Raw genomic sequence first — 20829 nt, forward strand, 5'->3', positions numbered from 1 at the left:
TTTGAATTCTACTAAATTCTTAACCTGTCAACCTTTTTGTCATTTCTTTATGACACTGTTCGACATCCATGTGCCAGGTGGTCGCCATATTTGGTTTGTAATAGATCTCGAGAGGCCACTAAGTTTCGAATTCCACTCATCTTTTCCATTTTCTTCACAAATGCAGTGATATCTCGTCGACGCGGTCGTCAAGACCTCCCCGCTTCCTGCGTGTGATTAAGATAATGCTTGTGATAACGGAGTACAAAATTCACTGAAATATTTCACTTCTGAAGGACTTTTAGTGCACCTATCAACCGCTGCGTAGGCACCTGGCGGAGTCGGCAGATCGCTTTCCATTGGGTGGTCTTTCTTTACATCGGTGTTTTTTGAACTTTCACCAGCATAAATTCATCAAAAGTTAAATTTCGTCTGACAAACGTGCAGATGCAACAAAAGAACGATCACAAAGCAATGATTACATTTAACCGCGGGTTGTTCGACGATTTATTTTGAGACTTACTAGTGAAGCATAACTAGGACGAAACAGCTGCCAGTTTGTGCGCATGCGAATAGGTTCGGGCTAAACTACATCTAAGAGGGGACAAAAACCGAAGGGCCTGGAGTGGTCTCCTTCAATCATTTTTCAAACCAAGCCTTCTACGCAGGCTAGCAAAACCACGATGATGTGTTAATTAGCTTTTTTACGATAAAATGATTTGCAAATCTTGTTGAATAAGGCGAGATAGTTCTTGCTGAAAGCGGCGAGAGTCCCACCCAGCCAGCCAGCCAACGTCAGTATAGTACATTCAGCAGCATTGTAGGCCTTAATCTACATGATTTGTTTAACATGCGTGTGATTGTATAGTCATTAAGATGAGAAATTGTTTCGGTGACAAGTCTTAATTTTTATAATTGTTGCACATGCCAACGAGTTTGTAGGATTCACGCCGTTAGTCGTGGGCAACAGTCAACTTTCAAATCTGAAGAAAACGTGTTGAATGTTTTACCATGGGTTTTGTAAACTATCATTTAATCCAGTCTCTGAACTTTCCCTTTCTCCGCCCTACATCGCGTTGAACCCAGGTCACGCTTCAACCGCTGTCATGGCTGTACAAGGAGGAAGAACGGTACGGTCCGGTGCAGTTACAATTTGCACCTCAAACCGACAATAAAAACTTTATTTTTTATTAGTGCTTGGACCGAAGTTGAGTATAATCCAAAGAGGAAACATGAAATGGGGCAACTTTGAATATGGGGAATATCTGAAATGTGAAATCTTTGACATAGAGAATCTGATCTTTATTATAAGGAATCTTTTAAAGCCGAAACCTTTAAAATACTTGGTACATGTTTTACGACATTTCAGTTTCCAGTTCCTCTTTGTTTTGTAGAGTTTGTAATCCATTTACAAAACAACTGAATCTGTTACGGTTTGCTTTGTTCTTAATTTTGCTTCTGTCTTCTCTTAACATAACAAAAAGTTCTTAGTTTTTCTCAGTTTCCTTCATCAGGAAACTCCCTTGTAATTCACATCAATTTACTTAACGATTTCGCCTCTCCCTTTTCCTAAATTTGTGATACCTTAAGCCTATAAGTGTTAATTTTTTTATGAGGTGCTTTGTGAAACAGACAGATGAAGAGACGAAAAACAATTATTATGTTGAGATCGGATTGATACATCACGGAATTTTCAACTCTACGTAAAATGTAAAAATGGTCGCCGTAAAGAGAAACAGAATTGAAAGAAGTGGTCAGAATGAATCGCTTTATGCCGTTTTAAAGCCAGACACCTAATGATAAACTAAATTAACCACATACTGATCAGAACCTACATATATTATCAAAAACAAGCTAAAGAGAGCATTTTGCATCCAGAGATACCGAAACGTTTCAAAATAGCATTTTGGGATCGCATTTACTTTCAAGTGCTACAGTGTTTGATGTTATAAATATTTAACTCGACAACATGGCAGTCATTTCCTTTTAAAAAAATGTGACTGCCGTAAATAAAAACGTAGCCTATGCGTGGTCTAAACTCTATACATTTATGGATGAGACACGTTTTAAAATAGCATGAACTGTAAAAAAGTGTAACTGCCCCCATCGACATACCATGTATCAACAAGAATATTTAGATATTGTACGCCTCTATAACATTGTTTATCGGCGTTTTTTTCAAGTTAAAATGGACAGTAGGGGTGGAGGGGATGGGACGCTGGCCAAGATGGCAAGTTATTGATTCTCGCAACTTTCTTCTTCATTCTGTCTTAATCTAGAAAGAAAAACTCTCTTCTCTTACCTTTACAGTACAGTTACTGTGTCCATGATTATTTCACTGGAGATTAACCTTGATTCAAGTTTTGTTTTGTGCTTGTTCCCGTTGAGAGCTCGTTTTGAATCTGTATGCCCTTGCTGCGATGAACTTTCAAACGGACGTAAAATTTTCAGCTCCTTCAAGATTGATACCCTGTAGCAGCAACAAAAATAGGAGAGATATTTCACGTAACCACGCCGGAACTGTTTGGTGATGCTTCCGTAAACGAGGGGATTGAGACAGCTGTGGAACACAGTGAGAACAAGAGAAAACTTAAAAATTATCATGGCCATGTTCTGCTGCTTTTCATTGCCAAAGTCCAACAGGATCCATGCCACCTGGCTAGGAAGCATACAAACAGCAAATATCATAACGATTATAGCCAGAGTTTTCGTTACTTTAAAGTTTTCGCGCCGTCTCGCCTGGTTCTCCAGGCTATGAGCGGCTCTAGCAGTTCTAACGCTCCGCCGAGAGCACGAGCGATTGAGATCTAAACCGATTTTGACGTATGCTATTGCGATGATGACCAAAGGAAGCACGTACTGAAGAATAAACAGAGCTACAGTATAGGCCCGCCTGTGGTCAAGACTCGGCCAGTTTTCAAGGCATTCAGGGGTTGTGTCAGGTATGGTGACAATCATCAGCGGAAGGACGTTTGTGAACGACAAAATCCATAGCAGTGTGATCCACAGCACAGCCGACTTCTGACGTATTTCCTGTTTAAACGGGTTTAAGATCACGTGACAACGGTGGATAGCCATTGAAGTCAGTGTGTAGACGCTGACAAAGAACGAGACGGTCATGAGTGGACGAATAAAGTGACAGAAGAATGCATTGACGGGAATGGTGTGAAACATGCCATAGATATGAAGTGGAAGAAAAAAGATCAGTGTTAAGTCGGACACTGCTAAATTCATGATAAAGAGATCGTTTACTGTTTTCTTGGCTCGTTTGGCGGCGATGACAATTAAAACCAGAAGGTTTCCAATCAAGCCGATGACAAACGTGGCAATGTAAAATCCCACGCGTATATTTCTTTCCGCTGGTCTTTGGAAAGGTTGTGTGGAGTTATCAGACATGTTTTCTCCTGCTCTTTATTTCCCTGCTGTTGATTAGTACTGGAGGACTTTGAAGCTTTTTGCTGCTTCAGGGTATGTTGTTACTGATCCCAGTAGATATGTTTGCAATAGAACCTACAATAAGAACAAATCATATCATTTAATGTTTACGAGAAAAGTAAAAACCGATTCTGTGAGTAACTTACACCTTATACCAACACCTGTAAAAGTGGGGTTTTGAAGTTAACTGGAGAGTTTCGATTGGCTGGCCTGTTTACGGCAAAATGATCAATGCCTTCCTTTAAGATCCGAAATTCAGTTCATGTGAGAATTCAATCTGACGTGCTCAGTATTTATTTGATATACAATGTACCAGTAACAATTAGTAGGACTCTACAAGTATACTGATGCAATCTGATTGGCTGAGCTATTCGTATAGTATCAGCCATTAGAGTGCAGTGGCTAGAGGTCGTCGGCATAGTGACCACATTTCCTAGTTGCTCTAATGTTTCGAGGAAGATTTACCAGGTAAATCTAAGCTGACATATAACTATGATGCAACGAAATCTCGCTTCGCTTTTCGGGCAAAGTTTTGTTTTACATTAAACATCATCAAATTACCGTGGGGCAACTATAAGCCGATAGTTCCTCGACAGAAACACTCTACTGTTAAAATAGAAATAGAGAGCGAATAATTGTTAATTATAATTATAACACAACATGGCACAACGTTACACTTCAAGGAACATCTACGTTCCTCCCATTTGATCAAGCTATCCTAATACCTTCCATTTTCGCGAGCTTAAAATTCACGATAATATCGTGGTAAATTGGTGGGTTAAAATTGTGCAGAAAAGGTTTCACGACTAGTGTGAGCCGCATACAAAACTAAGTTAAAAGAAAGTGTGCGGAACATAAGAAGTTTGTGCCTGGTTGCTAAAGCACAATTCCTTATTTGGTGGACAAATACACTCGGTTTTGGTTCCTGAAATCCCCCGCGCAGTTGGAAAAGTGAAAATTTTGCTAGTCAGGGAAAGAAATGAGAAGAGAATGAGGCGAGACAGGAAAACACCTTTTTTCCTTAGGCGCTCGCGCTTCTCGTCACTCAGTCGTTCTGCTTATGTCAGTTTCGCATTCGTGCATTGATTTCGCGTCACACGCTAGGAAAAGAAAGAGACTGCTAGCAGTCTATTATTGGTAAAGGGATGGATTTATTATTCTACTTTTATTCATTTTATGTTTACAGTATTTGATGTCGGTAACGATCGCATTTACATTAACTGGATTAAATTGCGGGGGTCTATTTTTGGCCAAAGTTTAGCGTCTGAACAGGGTAATAGAGCGAAGAAAACACTTTTTTCGCCCTCGCCAGGGGTATCTTATTTTGGGTTAACGGATTGTGAATATTTTAAAGATGAAAGTTAACGGAAGCAATTTGTCATCGAGCTGTCTTTCTCTGTTCCTTTCCGAACTTACTGCCATAATTACCGTATTTTCAGCTACAGAGGTGAAACGATTTCTTGCTGCTCTTGTTGGTTACTTAGCAACCGATGAAAACGAATTGTTGGTTGATTATCTGGGGAGAGGTTGTTTGGAGTTACTTGTTCTGACAAGTCGACCGGCCGAGTGGATTAAGTTTCGTCGTATTAGGCAGCTATCTGAGATTTTTCAGTCTTTTTATTTTTTTCCAAAGGAATTGGATTCATCTTGAAGAACACGTCTAACATTTTGCGTCTGGGAAACGTTCTTTCTTCACCGAAAAATCGTCGTTGTTTGAACTTGTCTTAAACAGCCACTCTAGGGCAGAATTTAATTCTGTAAATAATTGGATGTTGTTGGGAGGTCCCTGTTTTGTAAAGTAGGAGTAAAATGTGATGCGGGTTCTGTGAAAAGCTTATATCGTACGTAAGAAGTGCCTGCCAAAACGGTGTCCGGAGGTAACAGTGATACTTGATACAATGTCGTGTGGGTGCAAGCACGAGCTTGAGAAAGTCAAAATATTAAATACCTCAGATAACAGCTGCATTAAACTCTGTCTTAAATACTCTGACTGCAATATCCTATCTTACATCTCAGTTACTTGGAAATATCGTTTCGCACAATATCTAAAATAAAGTAAAATATTCAGGAAAATCGATCTAATGTTTTGTTTTAGGATTTTATTACTTATGCCCTCAATGAGACATGAACATTATGTTGTTACAGTTCGTATAGCGAGGCTTTCTTGTCATAGGATTTGTTTCATAAGTGTTGTCTAAACACTATATCATATGTTGCAACAGATTTTTCTTCTAGTTATCACAATTTACACCACTTAATTCGCTGTCAGTTCTGATGAAGTTTGGCCATATATAAAGATGGTAAAATTACCTTGTGGATTCCTTGAACACCTGCAGACAAGTTGGATTAAACGACTTATTCTCCAGTTTCCATAAATTCAGTGATGAATATTTTGTACTGATTTTGTTACTAAACATCTTGTGCCAGCAACCAAGAAACTGGGCTTGGCGACCTCAACATAACTTAGCCAACAGCCAAATAATCAACAGCAGTCGAGAAACAAGGCCTCAGAACGTCGTTTTGTAATTAGTCTTATTCGCAAAGTATACCTGATTTAAATAACAATTCTTCCGTAAGCTAAAACCCTCGACGGGCTTTGCAGTTCAATTTTACTTGAGTTTTAGTCATTTAAATGAACAGGCGCTTTCTAATCTCTCTGATAGCAGTTGGTTTTGTGTCAGAAAATTGAAACAGAAAAATTCATTAAATATTGATTTCTGTAAATTTTGCTTTGTGTGATGTAGTGGCATAAAGAGTTTTGTTTTTCAAACTCTCTTTCCCCTCACCGAACAGCAGGAATTATTCAGGAAAAACACTTTGAAATGCGACTGCGAAACTAATTTTGGATTTTACATCCGGCACTACATCAAACATGAAAATCATCAATACGTAATGAAAGCTGCATCATAGAAAGAAACAGTTCTGTGCTTACTAAAAAATCTAACAAATTTTACTGTATTAAAACCAGACGCTTTTAAATTATCGCTTCATTTCCAAAGTGTTATCGAAGTAGCTTATTTAAAGATTTTCACAGCATTTTTTTCTTTTTTATTTATTTTTCGCACTCAGTTCTTACTATCATGACATATGGTTCCATAATAAATTTTCAGTCAATCTTGCCATTTTAAATTCCTGTAAATATATAAAAAAATTGAAAACGAAATCAAGCTTTGTAATATGATTCAAAACGTGTTTACTAGACTCCAAAATCATGACAAACATTTATATTTTGACAATGCCTTTAACGGACCGTTTTTATTCATCGTGTGTTTTGAAAATGTTCTAGATTCACACGCCGGCCTTGATATGCGTTTGCACGTGGTGAATCAATGTTATTTCAACTTAACAATCTGGTTTAATTTGCAAGGGTAAAAAAAGAGATCTCATTTGATGGTTAAAGCATGTACTTTTTCTGTCAAAGACATTATAAATTTAATATTCGCCTGGCTTCTGAGTTTGCATGAAGCAGATGGCCTTCTCTAACTATTTTGTAAAATAAAAATGAATCTTATTCCAAGCAACTTTCCTTAAGAATACGAAAAGCGTAGGAACTGTTTTTCGCGTTTAAGTGTGAAAGAGATGAACAGGAAAGCAGTCGTTGAAATAGGAAATGTCTCTTGGGAAACTCGTGGCTGGTCCCTGTTGTCAGGTAGTCGACGGGTATCACCTTGTGACGTATAACTTGACTCAACCAAGATGGAAATGTTTAACACGTGTCATGGTCATAAACCCCCAAACCACTTAAATTTAAAAATACTACAACTAGTATGGCTGCGAAGAGTTAAAGACACCGAAATAAACAGCGAAATGCGTTTGCAACGGCTATTCGACCTATTAGTCTCCAGACATATAATTTTACACCCTGACAAACTGGCATTTTTTCTTAGATATGAATCTGACTTTGTGTGTCTATTTTAATAAGTATAATGCTGCTATATTCAAAATTAAGATTTTGGTGTGTTTATTAAGAAATTTATTGCCAACATTCTATACGTCTGTTTCGGATCATTAATTTTTAAAATGCACAGCAAATTGTAGTTTAAGTATCCGTGTCCTCTTCAGTTCAATTTGTCAAGCGATGAGTTGACTATATAACTAACTTTATCTGAAGATGTTTTTTATCGCATCAGCAATCAACTGACATGTTATATGCAATCAACATATCTCTCTGTTAAGAGAAGGAATTTGATGTAAGTAAAGATTCATATTTAAAATTTCGAAGGCAATGTGAAGGGGTTGTTTGTAAACTCATATGCACGTGTTTGCCAATCGGTCTGTTTGAAGTACCGATCTCAGTAAGACAGATACTCAAGTTTTCTTTCTCAGTGTAGAAAAAAAAAAGATTCTGAAATACTAATTCAAATTATTGCAAAGTACTCTGTTGTGCTCCGAAAAATAGTTGCTCTCTCTTATCTGATTAAAATCATTAATAGTTTCCCATTCGCGGTTTAGATTTGTGTTCATCACCTGTCGATTACTGCATGAAAGTAATATCGCAAAAGTGGCAAAATGGCCAAATATTTATTCCAAAAGCGCTTTCATGTTAGACCGTTCACGGACGAGAAACAAGTTTTCACTACTTTCTTTCAGTGTAGCTGGTTGTGAAAACGAAAATTTCACGGAGTGTAAATTTTAGGTTTACATCTTACCTGAGTGAATTCAGCCACAAGATCTTTGTTGTTTTGCTGTGTTCTTCAATCCTCAGTCGATTTTAACTGGCCTATTTTTACTTTGCACTCGCTATATACGAATTTAAACAAATCCGAATGGTATTGTAGGTTTTCCTCGTTTGATTTGCACGCAGTCGTGATGTTTGGTTTTAAACACCGTTTACATTCTTGGCTTCTTCAGGTTTCTATTTTTTCTGTTGCGAATTTAATTTGACTGCTATTTGACGAGGATGGTGAAAGCCCAATCACGTTGGGAACAAGCAAACAGATTAACATCGAAGGCTTCCGAACGTGATGCTTTCTTATTAGAACGACCTCCACAGAGCCTACCAAATGACAACTCGAAATATCCGGACTTCCTCAAAAAATAATTAACAATTGCTTGACAACAGCTTTTTGAAAACTGCAATGTATTCGTCAGCGGAAGCTTTACATTGAAATACAAATACGCTGAAGTAGCGTTGGAGAGCTCGTTTTGTACTCTTATTAACTAATTTCGCTTTCAGTTGAGGGTAAACAATATTGTACATTTTTACATATACTGTGAGTCAAAGTTTTATTTCTATGCTCGTATTTCTGCCATAAATTCGTGACTAGTTTATCAGTTTCATTAACACACTAACAATCACTTAAAGAAGAATTGTATTCATTGTATTTTGATCCCAAAAGAAATTGCGTTTTAAGTAGAACTATTACGTATTAAACATTTTGTTTCGCATTCTCTTGACCTACTTAATGCTTTTGTTCAGTCTTTCCTTGGGTTAGTACATTGTGCTGTTAAATTTTACTTTAGATGAAAAACACTTATTCCGGGCTCAGAATGGGCGTATTTGTGCCTTCGCCTCAGATTATTTGAGTTCAAACTTTGCGTAACTCATTAACATCACTCTTTCATCGGCATCTGTGGTGAGTCTAAGTCTGATTGTTTGATTGAAGAGCTTCACTTTACCACAGGAAATCAAGCTTCAGTAGGCTTTGAAAGACCCTTTTTGACCGCATATGTTAATTGCTGTCCATAGCCACTGTGTTATATCGCCCGCGCAATCTTAATTTTGATCGTTTGTTTTTATACTAAGAGGAAATAAACGGAAAAGTAGAAATATGAACATAAAAATGTTTTCGGTGCTTGACCTTAAAATTAATTTTATGTAAATAGTTTTGGGTGTATTTCTTGTTCAATTCCCATAATCATGTTTTTGTTGTATTCCTTTCGTTACAAGCTTGTAAACATACATCTCTATCCCTACATGCAAATTATTTTTGAATCATATCGCAAAATCCTTGAGAAAAGTACGACAAAAACATAGTTTAGAGCTCCTTATTAAAAACTACGTTGGTCTGGAACATACCTACGACACCGTAGATTTTCTTCCACCCAGTAGAGAAGGAAAATGTGAAAATAAATTAAAACGCCGGCTTTTCGGTGGAGTTGATTATTTCTATTTCTATATTAATTAAGCACTAATTCGTCGGAATAGGAGTTTGTGCATTCATAGAAGGCGCTAGCTAGATGTCGCAGTGTTGATGTGTGTACATATCAGTTCATTGTTAAGTGCTGGGACTGGTTGCTGCGGCCGACAATTTACACTTTTTTTCCCACACCTCAGTTCACGCGCCTGCTTTGTATTAATGGTTTTTAACATAAAAATGCTAATATTCTCCTTAAAAAGCAGCTTTTGTGACATTCGTTGATGCTTAATACAACCGAAAATCTGGCATTTAGTTTTGGAAAAGTATACGTTATTTCCCGGGTGTTATCTCTAAAAACTACTCGATACACAACTGGGCTGTCCTACCTGGTGATTTTCTATTTTACAATCCCGCAATTCAACTTGACTCAAAAATTTATTTTCAAAGTAAGAAACATCTAGGACAGTAACAAATCAAATTTTAACTCAACATTTCAATCCAAACTGAAGTAAACTTCCTTCGCCGCAAAAGATGGAAATTTCTTTCATCTCAGTCACCTGCTGACAAACTGACGAAACACATGGCTTTGATTGTGTGAATAGTTTCCGATAACAATTTTTGCCGAAAGATTACCAACATGCATGCGAATTACCTCCCGAAACAAATTCGCTTGCCATTTTGGATCAGTTTATGAATTTGGAGACATTTCTAGAAATTCTTTCTGATCAAAAAAAAGGTCATTTATTAAGAATAAGACCGTGATTTCTTATAAATTACACCTAATGAGATGTCGGTTTTCTCAGTCAAATATTAGTTTCTCGCTGCACCATTTATGCCTGATCAAGATCTCTATCGAAGGTATCTGAATTGGATTTGCAGTTACGTTTAATTCAGGAGGTTTATTGCAGGCCAGCAAATGAATGTAAGTGGACTGTCGCTCCTAGGATACATTGAACAACTTTCACTAAAACCTATTTTTTTTCGTTAGACCCTCGGTTGGAATAAGCTTGTTGCTTCAAACAAGTGCTTCGAAAAACTGCAAAACGCGAATTCATTATCATGCAAGGAGAAAAGTTCTTAAAGTTTTAACAAAGGGCTCAGTTATATATTCAAATCAGTTTGCGCAGGCCAAAACCGCCATGTTCTGTTTCATGTTGGTTTACCACTCAATCAAACGCTCTTTCAGTTTAAATTGACAAGGTCTTCTTTCAATTTCTGGTTCTTAATTTTAGATATTGTGATAAATCGTCGAAACACAAGAAGACATTAACAAGTTAACACTCTTTAATATGAAAATCTTGCGACGGAAGTCGAATATTGCTTCAGAATCATGTATATTTTGACATTATCTTCACATTAGAACATGCAAATTTTGCTTTTTAGTTTGAAAATAAAGACACTATAACGACACAATTCTGAAGACCGCAAGATGTTTCCTTTCCTTGTTTTAATAATTTAAATTATCCTTTCAAGCAATAGTATGGTCTTAATTAAAGGCTTGTAAGTTTTTAATTCTTCCGCAAATGTTTCATAATTTATGCGTATTCTATATACTGTGGTGTAAATTTACTCTCCCCTGGAAGTTCAAAATAATAAAAAGAGCTAGACATACCTTAGTAATCCGTAAGGAGAAAAACAAAACAGCCGCAAACTCATCAAGCTCAGTTTGCGAAATGAATAATGATTCCTCGCTCAAAGTTTTTTCTTCATAATCATGACATTACTCATTGTAACAAGCGGAAATCATAGACTCTCTACCGTATCTCTATAATCATTTGAGTTCAATTTTAGTAAACCGCCAACAGATGAAACCAAACGCTTAATATATTAGCAAGATAACAACTTACCTTTGAAAGTTGAAATACAAATGTTTTCCAACGACCAATAGTCACAATCACGTCCCGGCCATTGTACCAAATTGACCGTCGACACTCAAGCTGTTCTTCCCAAACTAAAAGAGTGACTGACTGACAAAACTCACTTGTAGTTCGCCTGCTCGGACAAAAATAAGCCGAGAAGACAAACTCCATATAACATAAAAGCACGAAAATCTTAAATTTATTCTACGTATTTTACTAGGAACGATTCACGTGTCGGCTATTTACATACGAATTACTGTTGAAAGATTACTTCTGTTTTTGTTGATATCACCAGCGAGACAAAGAACCCAAATCTATTCAACAATGCTAATGTAATTAATACCTGTAAATGCATCATTCGAAGAACATTTCAGAAAGTCTTTGTTGCGTTTAGTTTGCAATTTGCTAACGAGCTTTCTAATTTAGGACACGACAAGAAGTTCAAATAAGATAATTGTCTCCCCAGTAGCTTACAGTTTGTTGAATAAGGCTGGTGATGATTGAAAACGTCAAGCGCCAAAGAGAATCGAGAATTTTAACGCTGTGTACATGAGTAAACGCAAACGATTCCCCTTGATTTACAAGGATTAGAGTTATAACTCTACCACTTATCTCTAGAATATAACCTGCCGTCAAGATGGTCGGCATCCCAGCTTTAACAGGAATATCAGCATCTTAATTTATTAGTAGTTTGTCTGTTATGTCGATCGGTTTATCATAGTAGTTTAACAATAAAGCGTTGCACGCTATGTTGAGAATTCGACGTCAAAATACTTTCTGACTAAAAGAAAACCAAATTTAAATTGATGTTATATTTACGGTTAATTGTACTGTTTGATGAAACTCTTCAACGCATGCGCATAAAAGGTGCGTGTTATTGTTTTCGCGGTTTCCTTTTATCCAAAGCGGCTAACATCTTTTCACTTCATAATCTAAATATTGGAAAAGGGTAAAACACTGTAGCTTAAGATTAAGGTTATGAATATTTCAAACAGACAGTTTTGCTTCAAGTCTACACTTCAAATGTCGGCTTCGTGGCTTCTAATGGGATATTTTTCGACTTCGTAGTAGTTTATTCTAACCTAAGTTCAGCTGGTTTTAATCAGTACCTTTACTGATCTACCAATAAGAACTTAAATTCACAAATACTTCTTCAGTGAGATAAGTCAAACTAAAAGTAATCAGTATTTACGATTTAAAATCACGAATGTTTCTTCAAAGCAAGGTACTACAAAATTTGCTCGTGTCATCGTCTTTCATATCCTAATAATCGAAGCTCGAAGTTGTGCCCTCTTAAAATTTGCCGGCATAATGTATCATTCTGGCGCAAACGTATGTTCATAATTAAAGCGCTTGGGTTTTTAAAACGTAATGAAATTATCTAACACGCGGCGAGTTAGTTCTGTTGATAAGGTATTGATACTGACTCGCTGTGAAATAACTTCATGTATATGATCTATGCGTCATTATTTTCACAAATATTCTTGTGCGAGATGCTTAAATTTAAGCTCTGTTTTCTTGAGACTAGTTTGAGATGAATTAATGAAGAATTACTTTCTATGCTTTGATAGATTCCCTTCTACTGAAAAGAAAAACCCACGAGTTATTGTTTCTGAGATGCCTCATTAACGACGGGAAGAAAAAAAGATAACAATCAAAGTACTTCTCATAATCTGTGCGCTCATGATGCCCTTTCAAGTCCTAGTTCAACTGTAACACTCTGAAGAACCGGATACATGCTTGGCTTAAGAAAAGCGCCCAAACCAAACTCAGACTGCGCCTCTCAGCCTGCCAAATTCGATGTGTTTTTCACACAAGATGATTCCATCGAAAAGAAGGAGGGTCTAAAAATTTCTTAAACTTTGGCCACGCGTTAGAGCGGTTTTCAATTGCGTGTCGTAAAACCAAAAACCAAAATAATCTCTCTAGCCAATCACAAAGGACACAGGCAATACAGTGAACCAATCAAAACTAGAAGGAATAACATGTAGCTGACGCAAAGCGCGGGAAACCTGTGCCAGTGAATCATGATTGGTTTTAGATTTACTTTTGATTGGATGAAAAAGTTGTGCCAGTTTTTTTAAGCCAATCGTGTAAAACCAGTTACTTTTCGATGGTAAAATTAAACCCCTCTAATCATGTAAATGAAACCTGAAATATACGGTGGTCACCCTGCTCTCAGTTTTATGTATTAGTATTATTTCCAGAGGTGAATAAAAGAATTGGACACTATATTCACTACGCTATATTCACTATATTCACTAAGCTCGCCACCTTTACCATCTTGGCAAGTAAACATGGGGGACAGTTGCTGAATGAAATTTTCGTTTATTCGAAAGACATCACTCCGAGTTCAGGATAGTTGAAAGCATGGGGAATTTTTAAAGTAACTATTGTTGCCTTTAGACGAAAAAATGTTTTCAAAAGCTAATATTCAAGGCATCTGAGAATCGTAAACGCAGTGGTTTCAGTGGGGACGATCGAAAAAGCAGGCGGGCAACAAGCGGGGTCTGGTTGTCACCGAATCCCACTCGTCGCTGATCCCGCTCGTCGCCCGCCTGCTTTTTCGATCGTTCTAACTGACTGAGAGCCTGGAACAGGCTAGTGGTTACTACCAAGAAAATGAAGCCTGAGTGAAAATAGAAGCTATCATATTAGTATCAATAAACAACGCTTTTGTGAAGAGAATAACTGTTGTCTACACTCGCTGTGTCTTTTTAGTCGGAACAAATATTATATGGTGTCTATCTGGAAATGAAACTTTTCGCAGTAGCTTTTGGACGAAGACGATTTTCTTACATACATCTCTGTTTCTATTCCGTAATCCGGTAACCTATTGTGAAGCAAACATAAAATTAATGAAATGAAATTGCATTGTGATGTTGTCCCGCCATATTGAATTATACACTGTTGCTACCAAATAATGTCACGTGAACGAAAACTTGTGCAGTGATCGGTTAATGGTTTGTTTTGGTCGAGGTTATCAAATCTGATAACGATCCCGGACTGTTTAATGATCGCCAGTAGGTCAGTTCGAGTGGCGAAATTTTTTATTCAGTTTCTTCCAATGGGTGCTAGTCATGTTTAGACGATGAGTACAACTGCGAATGAAGTCAACAACGATACAACAAAGGTACTGGATGGATTTATTTTTCGCAGAGTTTTGCTTATTTGTTTTAATGCCTAACTCGATAATTAAACCGATTCACAATCGATGTACATTCAAGCTTACTACGGCAACATATTAGAAAACAAACGAACAATAGCGGGATTTTTTATACCGTTATTTTGTAGTTCTTGATATTCACCTCTGAAAATTATACTAAAACTAGGAGTTTAAATGTGAAAGTGGGTGCTGGCGTCAGAGCTTGAAGGAAATACTGATAAAACGATTTGCAATAAACTGAATAATAGGGGTTGGTGCAGCTTTTTAAAAGAGAATTACGATTTTTCCAACTAGTTTAGTTTTAAAGGGCTTTTGTGAAACAGCAACAGCGCCCAAAGATTTTTTCTTGAGTTAAGAAAAGAACGTAACATATGCCCAGAACTTGGTTTAAGAGACCCAGGAAACCTTTAGTAGATGTGTTTCCACGAGTGTTCTTTTTTAAAATTAGCCTTTATGCTTGAACGTTACCAGTAAAAGTGAAAATGAGACGTTTTAATAGCATGAATTTGTGATTTTACCGAAACTGGAGCCGTCACGCAACGTGTCAAAATCCACAGAACAGTATGCTTGCAGGATTTTCTTTCACCTCAAAGGGCAAATGTAACTCAATGGTCAAATTATTTACCTCAACGGGCAGACATTCTGACTCAATGACCGAATTTAACGGCTCAACGGGCGAAGAATATTGTAAATGATTTGCCTGTGGTACCGATCGCTTTCGACATAAAGCAGGTTGGTTTCACACCTTCCTCTCTTTTCTCCCGAGACCAGCAAGCTGCAGTCGGCAGTTTACTCCGAATGGAAGCACTGCTGCTGAATGCACTGAGAAAAAAATGATCTCCATGAAGTAGGACTTGATCGATATCTTGACACCCCCATTCGCGAATCGGCAATAATTGCTCACATGATAGAGCCGACAGCCAAACACATAAAAATCTCATGTCTTCCTCGAGAGTCATCACTAAACCGTTTATGACCATGATGAATACTTCCACAAGCAATTAAAGACATCTATATTTCACCTCGTTTATCGTGTCCTTGATTTCTAGCAGATCGGGATGGCTGTACTCAGCTATTGCTCGAAATCGATCGATATTTCCACGTGCATTCACAAACACCCTCGGAATGCCCGGATATAAAAAACGCAATCGATTGCGCATGTCTCCGATCTTACATCCGACAAATTTTGTCTTTTTCTCGCTATTGTGAACAATAGGCTGCTGCCTCGCCAGGGCTCGCCAGCAACAATTATTCGCCTCAGGCTCGACCTCAGGCTCAGTGACCATTGGTGAATATTTACCTCGACTTCGTCTAGGTTAATATTCACCAATGTTCACTGCTGAGCCTGAGGCGAGTAATTGTTTGAAATAGATAGCCGTTTTAGAAACTTGGACTTCCGACGTTTTCGTTTGGAACTGTAGAAATCAGAAAGGGGAACTATAATCTCTGTTACTGAGCACGGAATGTATATTTTCTGACATCTGCAGACATAAATCTCATTCCCATTTTTGTGGATGCTGCGCATCATGGGATGCCAGTATCCACTATGCCATCACCCGTGTAACTAACAAAAGAAACTTAGGAAGCCAAGAAGTTCACGAATATTGCAGTCGATTTACTAAGGTGATCGATCACGAGTGAACAAGATTACGAGCAGTCTGTTTTTGTTCCATCTTCCGGGAGACTGGAAATGTTAAGATTTTACGTTTGTGTATTCGCGTCGCACGCTAAGAGAAGAGAGGGAATACTCATAGTCTACTAATGATCTGACAAGATACTTTCCAATGTATGTGTAGCAAACCTCGGGAATTTTTCGGGTAGTCTCTTGGCGAGTAGTTGATCCTCGTTTGTCTTCTTTAAATCCAGGAAGTAACGGACATCGCATCTACCGAAATGTTTGAGGCTTGTCACCTTTCAAATTTTAAATCTTTAATGTCCTGTTACAAATACAATAAGCCAGGCTGGAACTCCAAACATAGCTATCAAGGCAACACAAGTCATTCCACTGTTTCTCGTTAGTTTTAACACTTTGCTTTTCCAATCTTGCATATTTGAGTCGCTTAAATCCCGGGTTAAATATTATATGAACTAGTAGAAGACCTTTCATTCAGTTTTGTGAAGCGTCAGTACTAAGAAAGATCAGTAATACAATCCTCAAAACAAATCTGAAGAACTTTTTTCACGGCTATGATCTTTTTTGCGCCAATCATACGACGCGACGGCGAAAGCCCTCCAAAATTAAGAAAAAAGTACGTGAAAGTTTACTAGCCACAAGAAAGATACTAGCCGTGACAAAAGTCCTCCTGATCACACTGCATGAAATGGCATGTATAAGGAGGTATAATGAACCCGTATACATAATGTGTACGGAGAGGTATAATGATGTATACTGAAGCATATGTATAAGGTCTGTATAATGATCAATATACGTCTGTATCCTTATACGAATGTATACTGTCTTGTGGAGATTTCCTTATACCTAGTGTAAGGGAACATTATACGAGTTGGCAAAGTAAATTCAACTTGATTGTTATTTTGCATCATAAATGAAGGAAATGAAGGCTCCGGTTGCTGAAAACAGAGCTGACATGAAAAATATACGCTGTGGTAATGAATGCTTCTTACGGAAGAACTTACTTGTAAAGGAAACCTCAAGTTAGATAAACAGCAATAAAAGCAGGTATTATTAGCGCGTCTTTGCGCTACTTTGCGGATTTCGTACAGGTATCATTAACGCATCTTAAGCATTCTGTAAATATATCAACAACGCAGCTTAACGCTTCTTTATGCATTGCGTAAAGATATCCATAACGTATCTGTACGCTCCGACACGCATTGCGCAAAGATATCAATAAGCTGCGTGAAATGAGTAATTACGTGGGATTTACGTGGCCGTGAAATTCCTCGACACTTGGCCTGTCCAAGATCAGAACGTGACGTGTCAAGAAACGTGACGTGTTGGAGGGTGCCATGTTCCGATCCTGATACGTCCGTTGCGGCGTGTCAGGAAAAATCCCGGCCTGGGTACGTCATGTGCGGCGTTTCAAGGGAAATTTTCGGACGTGCGTTTCGTTGTTCGTTTCAGGATGTTCAAGTCAACAAAGCGCGAAGATCTATACTTAACTTACATCATTTTGTTAATGCCATCGAGTGTATTCTGTTCAAAATCTTGCGTGGAGGCATAAGACTTAAAATTCATACCAATCTTCAGTATAGCTCTTTTGACTCACGTTTGCATAGTTCTATTTCCTACAGGTGTTTACACCTCTGACTACTATTTTATATTCTAGTATTTACAATCTACCTATCGCAGGGCTCTTTTCGAATACCAGCCCGGCCACTGAATGTGAGACCTTTTAAATAAAGTGCTAAAACAACAGCAACGGAACATACCTTACATCTCACCGACCTACGTAGTGGCGCAGCTCACCAATTTCGCAAAGCTTGAGAGCGGAATGCCCTAAGATCGGTTGCATGGGAGGACTTGCAAACACCAAACCCATTTAACGCTGCCGCGTATTTGATGCAAACCATGGAACCCTCCTAGGAGGCCTCTCGCCGATCTTATGCTTGTAAGGGTTGAATGTCGCAAAATCTATTTATTTAGACCGACTAGTGGTATTCCATCATTGTGGTTACCGCTGTAAGTCCGAAAGCATCAGCGCATGCGTAATTATAAAGAGTGCCTTCAACGAAATTTACCCACCAATATTTCTTTCAGTCAGGTTGTTAGTAAAATTTCTAAACACGAATCATATAAATTCGTTTTATGGAAAATTTCGTGTACAAGAGAATTCGTTTCACTTAGTTTTGTCACGATCCGTGATGAAGACCTTGCTCAGAGGCGCTGAGCTCGCTCTCAGAAAATTGCAAGACCATTTGCTTTTCTCGGCTGTTGTTTCTTCAAGCGTTCATCGCAAGCGGCAGAAAAATGAAATTCGCTCTCTCCGCTTTGACGATAATAAGCGTATTCGAGTCTTAAATACGTTATCGTGGCGCCATAGAATCCTGGAGTATTCACGACGCACACAACACGTCACCACTGCGTGAAAGCCAAAATATTCTAGAGTATCTAGACTCTAATATGTGATTGTGACGCAATAGAATCCTAGAGTACTCAAGCCGCACACAACACGTGACGTACACCTGGAATATTCAAGTCGAATATGGTGGAATACGCTTCGTTCATAATCGTTCGTGGAAGACGGCCAGAACGGGGTATCCAGTTGAAAAGGAGCCCCCAGTGAACACTCCGAAATGGGCCCTGTCAGATGAGTGGAAGGAGAGGTTACGCAGACGAGAAGAGGAAATGGTTCAAGTAGAAGAAGCTGAAAGGTAAGGTGTTTATATATACAGAAAAATACTGTCTGTACAAGTCTGGGAAGCAATTTTTTTCGAGTATTTAAGAAATTCCACTCCTCTTTTTTGTTTGTCACTTACTTAAACCTTATTCTCTACGTCATAGAACTAAAGCTGACTTTTTTTTTTTCCTTTGACAGAAATGACAACGAAGCACGTGATGACGAAGATCATGAAAGTGATCAGAGTGTAGATGATGCAGATTTTTGATGAAGTTTACTAAATTATATTGCTTTAACTTATTTCGACGTGTACCCGAAACGTCATTGGAAGACATTTTACTTTATGTGTAAAATAGTTGTTTTGTTGCTTATCACAATTACAGTTCTAACTCCATGTAGACTAAGACTTAAAGAAGCATTAAATAGCTTCGACCACATTCAGGAGATCATGAAGATAGTTATCAAGTAGATTTTTATTTGCAAATGTAGAGAGGAACACAAGTAAATGGTGTTTGTTTACGAATCAGTTTCTACGCTAAGATTTGAAAATGAATATCCGTAAAACCTGCCACTAGAAATCCCGAAAACAAATTTCATTGTAGCTAAAAACCAGGGGTCATTGTCCATAAGATATACGAAATCAGTACACATCCCGTCCATGCCACGATCAGTATACCCCTTGATTCTCCCAGTATACGTACTGTATACTGACATTTGACCTGAAGTAGAAGGAATCCTGCCGCAACTGTAAAATTCCGTATACACACCTTCCACAGACCTGCCAGTATACCTCCTGTTTCACACAGTATACATGATGTATACTGACATGTATAATGACATATAAGGAATCCTGCCACAAGTGTATAAGATCCTGGTATTTTTCTTGGCCAACCCTGAAATATACTGATCATCATACAGACCCTATACATCCTGCCGCATCCTTATATTTGTCTTATACCAATAGATATACTGACTGTGTACGACCTGAGGAAGGCTCCTTATACAGACGATTTTATGCAGTGCATGATGGGCAGACGTGAGAGGCAAAGTTTGTAAGATAAAAAATTTCGTACCCTCTACACGTTAAATCATAATTGATCACGTTCCCAGTCCCTGCCGAGCGGTTGACGGCAGAAAACTGATCAACTTTCCGATGTCACGCATAAATGGGCACTGTTTTGGTCGTCATATTGCAACTTTAAATTTTGCCCAGCTAACACGGTGAAATCTGAATGTGTACTTCATTAAATTACAGAGAGAGAAACTGCAGGCCTTACCTTGTGAGCTCAGCAAGTAATATTGTTAGTAAATGCTATTTTTGTGTGCCAATTGGACATCGTTTCCGAAGAGTGTTTTGTCGTCAAACCGGCCAAAGTTTCCTACCTAAGTTTTACTAAGTTTTCAAAATTTCCAGAGTTTTCCTAAGTTCCCAAAGTTTCCTTGTCTCTTATTATAACACCGTAAGGATAAATATATCAAAATTCGCTCAAACCTTCTTTAAACGCCCCAGAGTGAGAAGAAATAACAATCCTTAATGTTCAAGAGAGTCTTTATTCGGTAAATTACCCATACATTGATCGATTTCAATGCCATCTCCTAATCTTTGCTTATTTCCATACAAACCCTTATATTTCAGTCACAGTTCCCCATACGAACTCATATATCACGCTTGGGCGACCTGTGTCTGCGTTATCTGAGATTTTCTCACTAGTTTTCGTTCACGACAAATAACGGCTGTCCTTGTTGCGAGAACTCACGTGACTACTGAATGCTGAAGAAGACAAACTCATCCAAGCGAAGGGTTTTGTAACATTTAATGGAAACATCACAAAGAATTGGTGACGAGATAATTAGCCCTTTCCACTTGTTGGAAAACCGGTGAGAATATTCCCAAATGGAACACCAACTTTTCAACTAACAAAATGAGACGGAATGAGTGCGTACCATTTCAGTGGAAAGGACTGTTCCATTTCATTTCCTGCTGCAACGACTGCGTATTTCATCAAGGA

At 38.0% G+C, this 20829-nt stretch overlaps 2 protein-coding genes across 2 annotated transcripts; one reads left to right on the top strand and one right to left on the bottom strand.

Annotated features, from left to right (window-relative positions):
• Window positions 1-2195: 2195 nt before the first annotated feature.
• On the bottom strand, window positions 2196-3604 carry LOC110053259 (neuropeptide FF receptor 1-like). The gene has a single exon (XM_020759471.2). The coding sequence runs from the start codon at window positions 3373-3375 to the stop codon at window positions 2284-2286; it is 1092 nt and encodes a 363-aa protein (XP_020615130.1). The 5' UTR covers window positions 3376-3604; the 3' UTR covers window positions 2196-2283.
• A 13275-nt stretch (window positions 3605-16879) lies between these two features.
• On the top strand, window positions 16880-19214 carry LOC149108111 (uncharacterized). The gene is made up of 3 exons (XM_089296084.1): window positions 16880-16893; window positions 18624-18854; window positions 19019-19214. The coding sequence occupies exons 1-3, from the start codon at window positions 16880-16882 to the stop codon at window positions 19086-19088; spliced, it is 315 nt and encodes a 104-aa protein (XP_089152210.1). The 3' UTR covers window positions 19089-19214.
• The last annotated feature ends 1615 nt before the right edge of the window (window positions 19215-20829 follow it).

This window comes from Orbicella faveolata, unplaced genomic scaffold (genome assembly GCF_042242905.1).
Source record: "Orbicella faveolata isolate gen_17 unplaced genomic scaffold, um_ofav_v1 contig_26, whole genome shotgun sequence".
Lineage (NCBI taxonomy): Eukaryota > Metazoa > Cnidaria > Anthozoa > Scleractinia > Merulinidae > Orbicella > Orbicella faveolata.

Excerpts from the sequence above, each read along its gene's own strand:
- LOC110053259 (XM_020759471.2), bottom strand. The coding sequence starts at position 3,375 with ATGTCTGATAACTCCACACAACCTTTCCAAAGACCAGCGGAAAGAAAT.
- LOC149108111 (XM_089296084.1), top strand. Across the intron at positions 18,855-19,018 it reads CAAGTAGAAGAAGCTGAAAG|AAATGACAACGAAGCACGTG; the intron begins GTAAGGTGTTTA and ends TTCCTTTGACAG.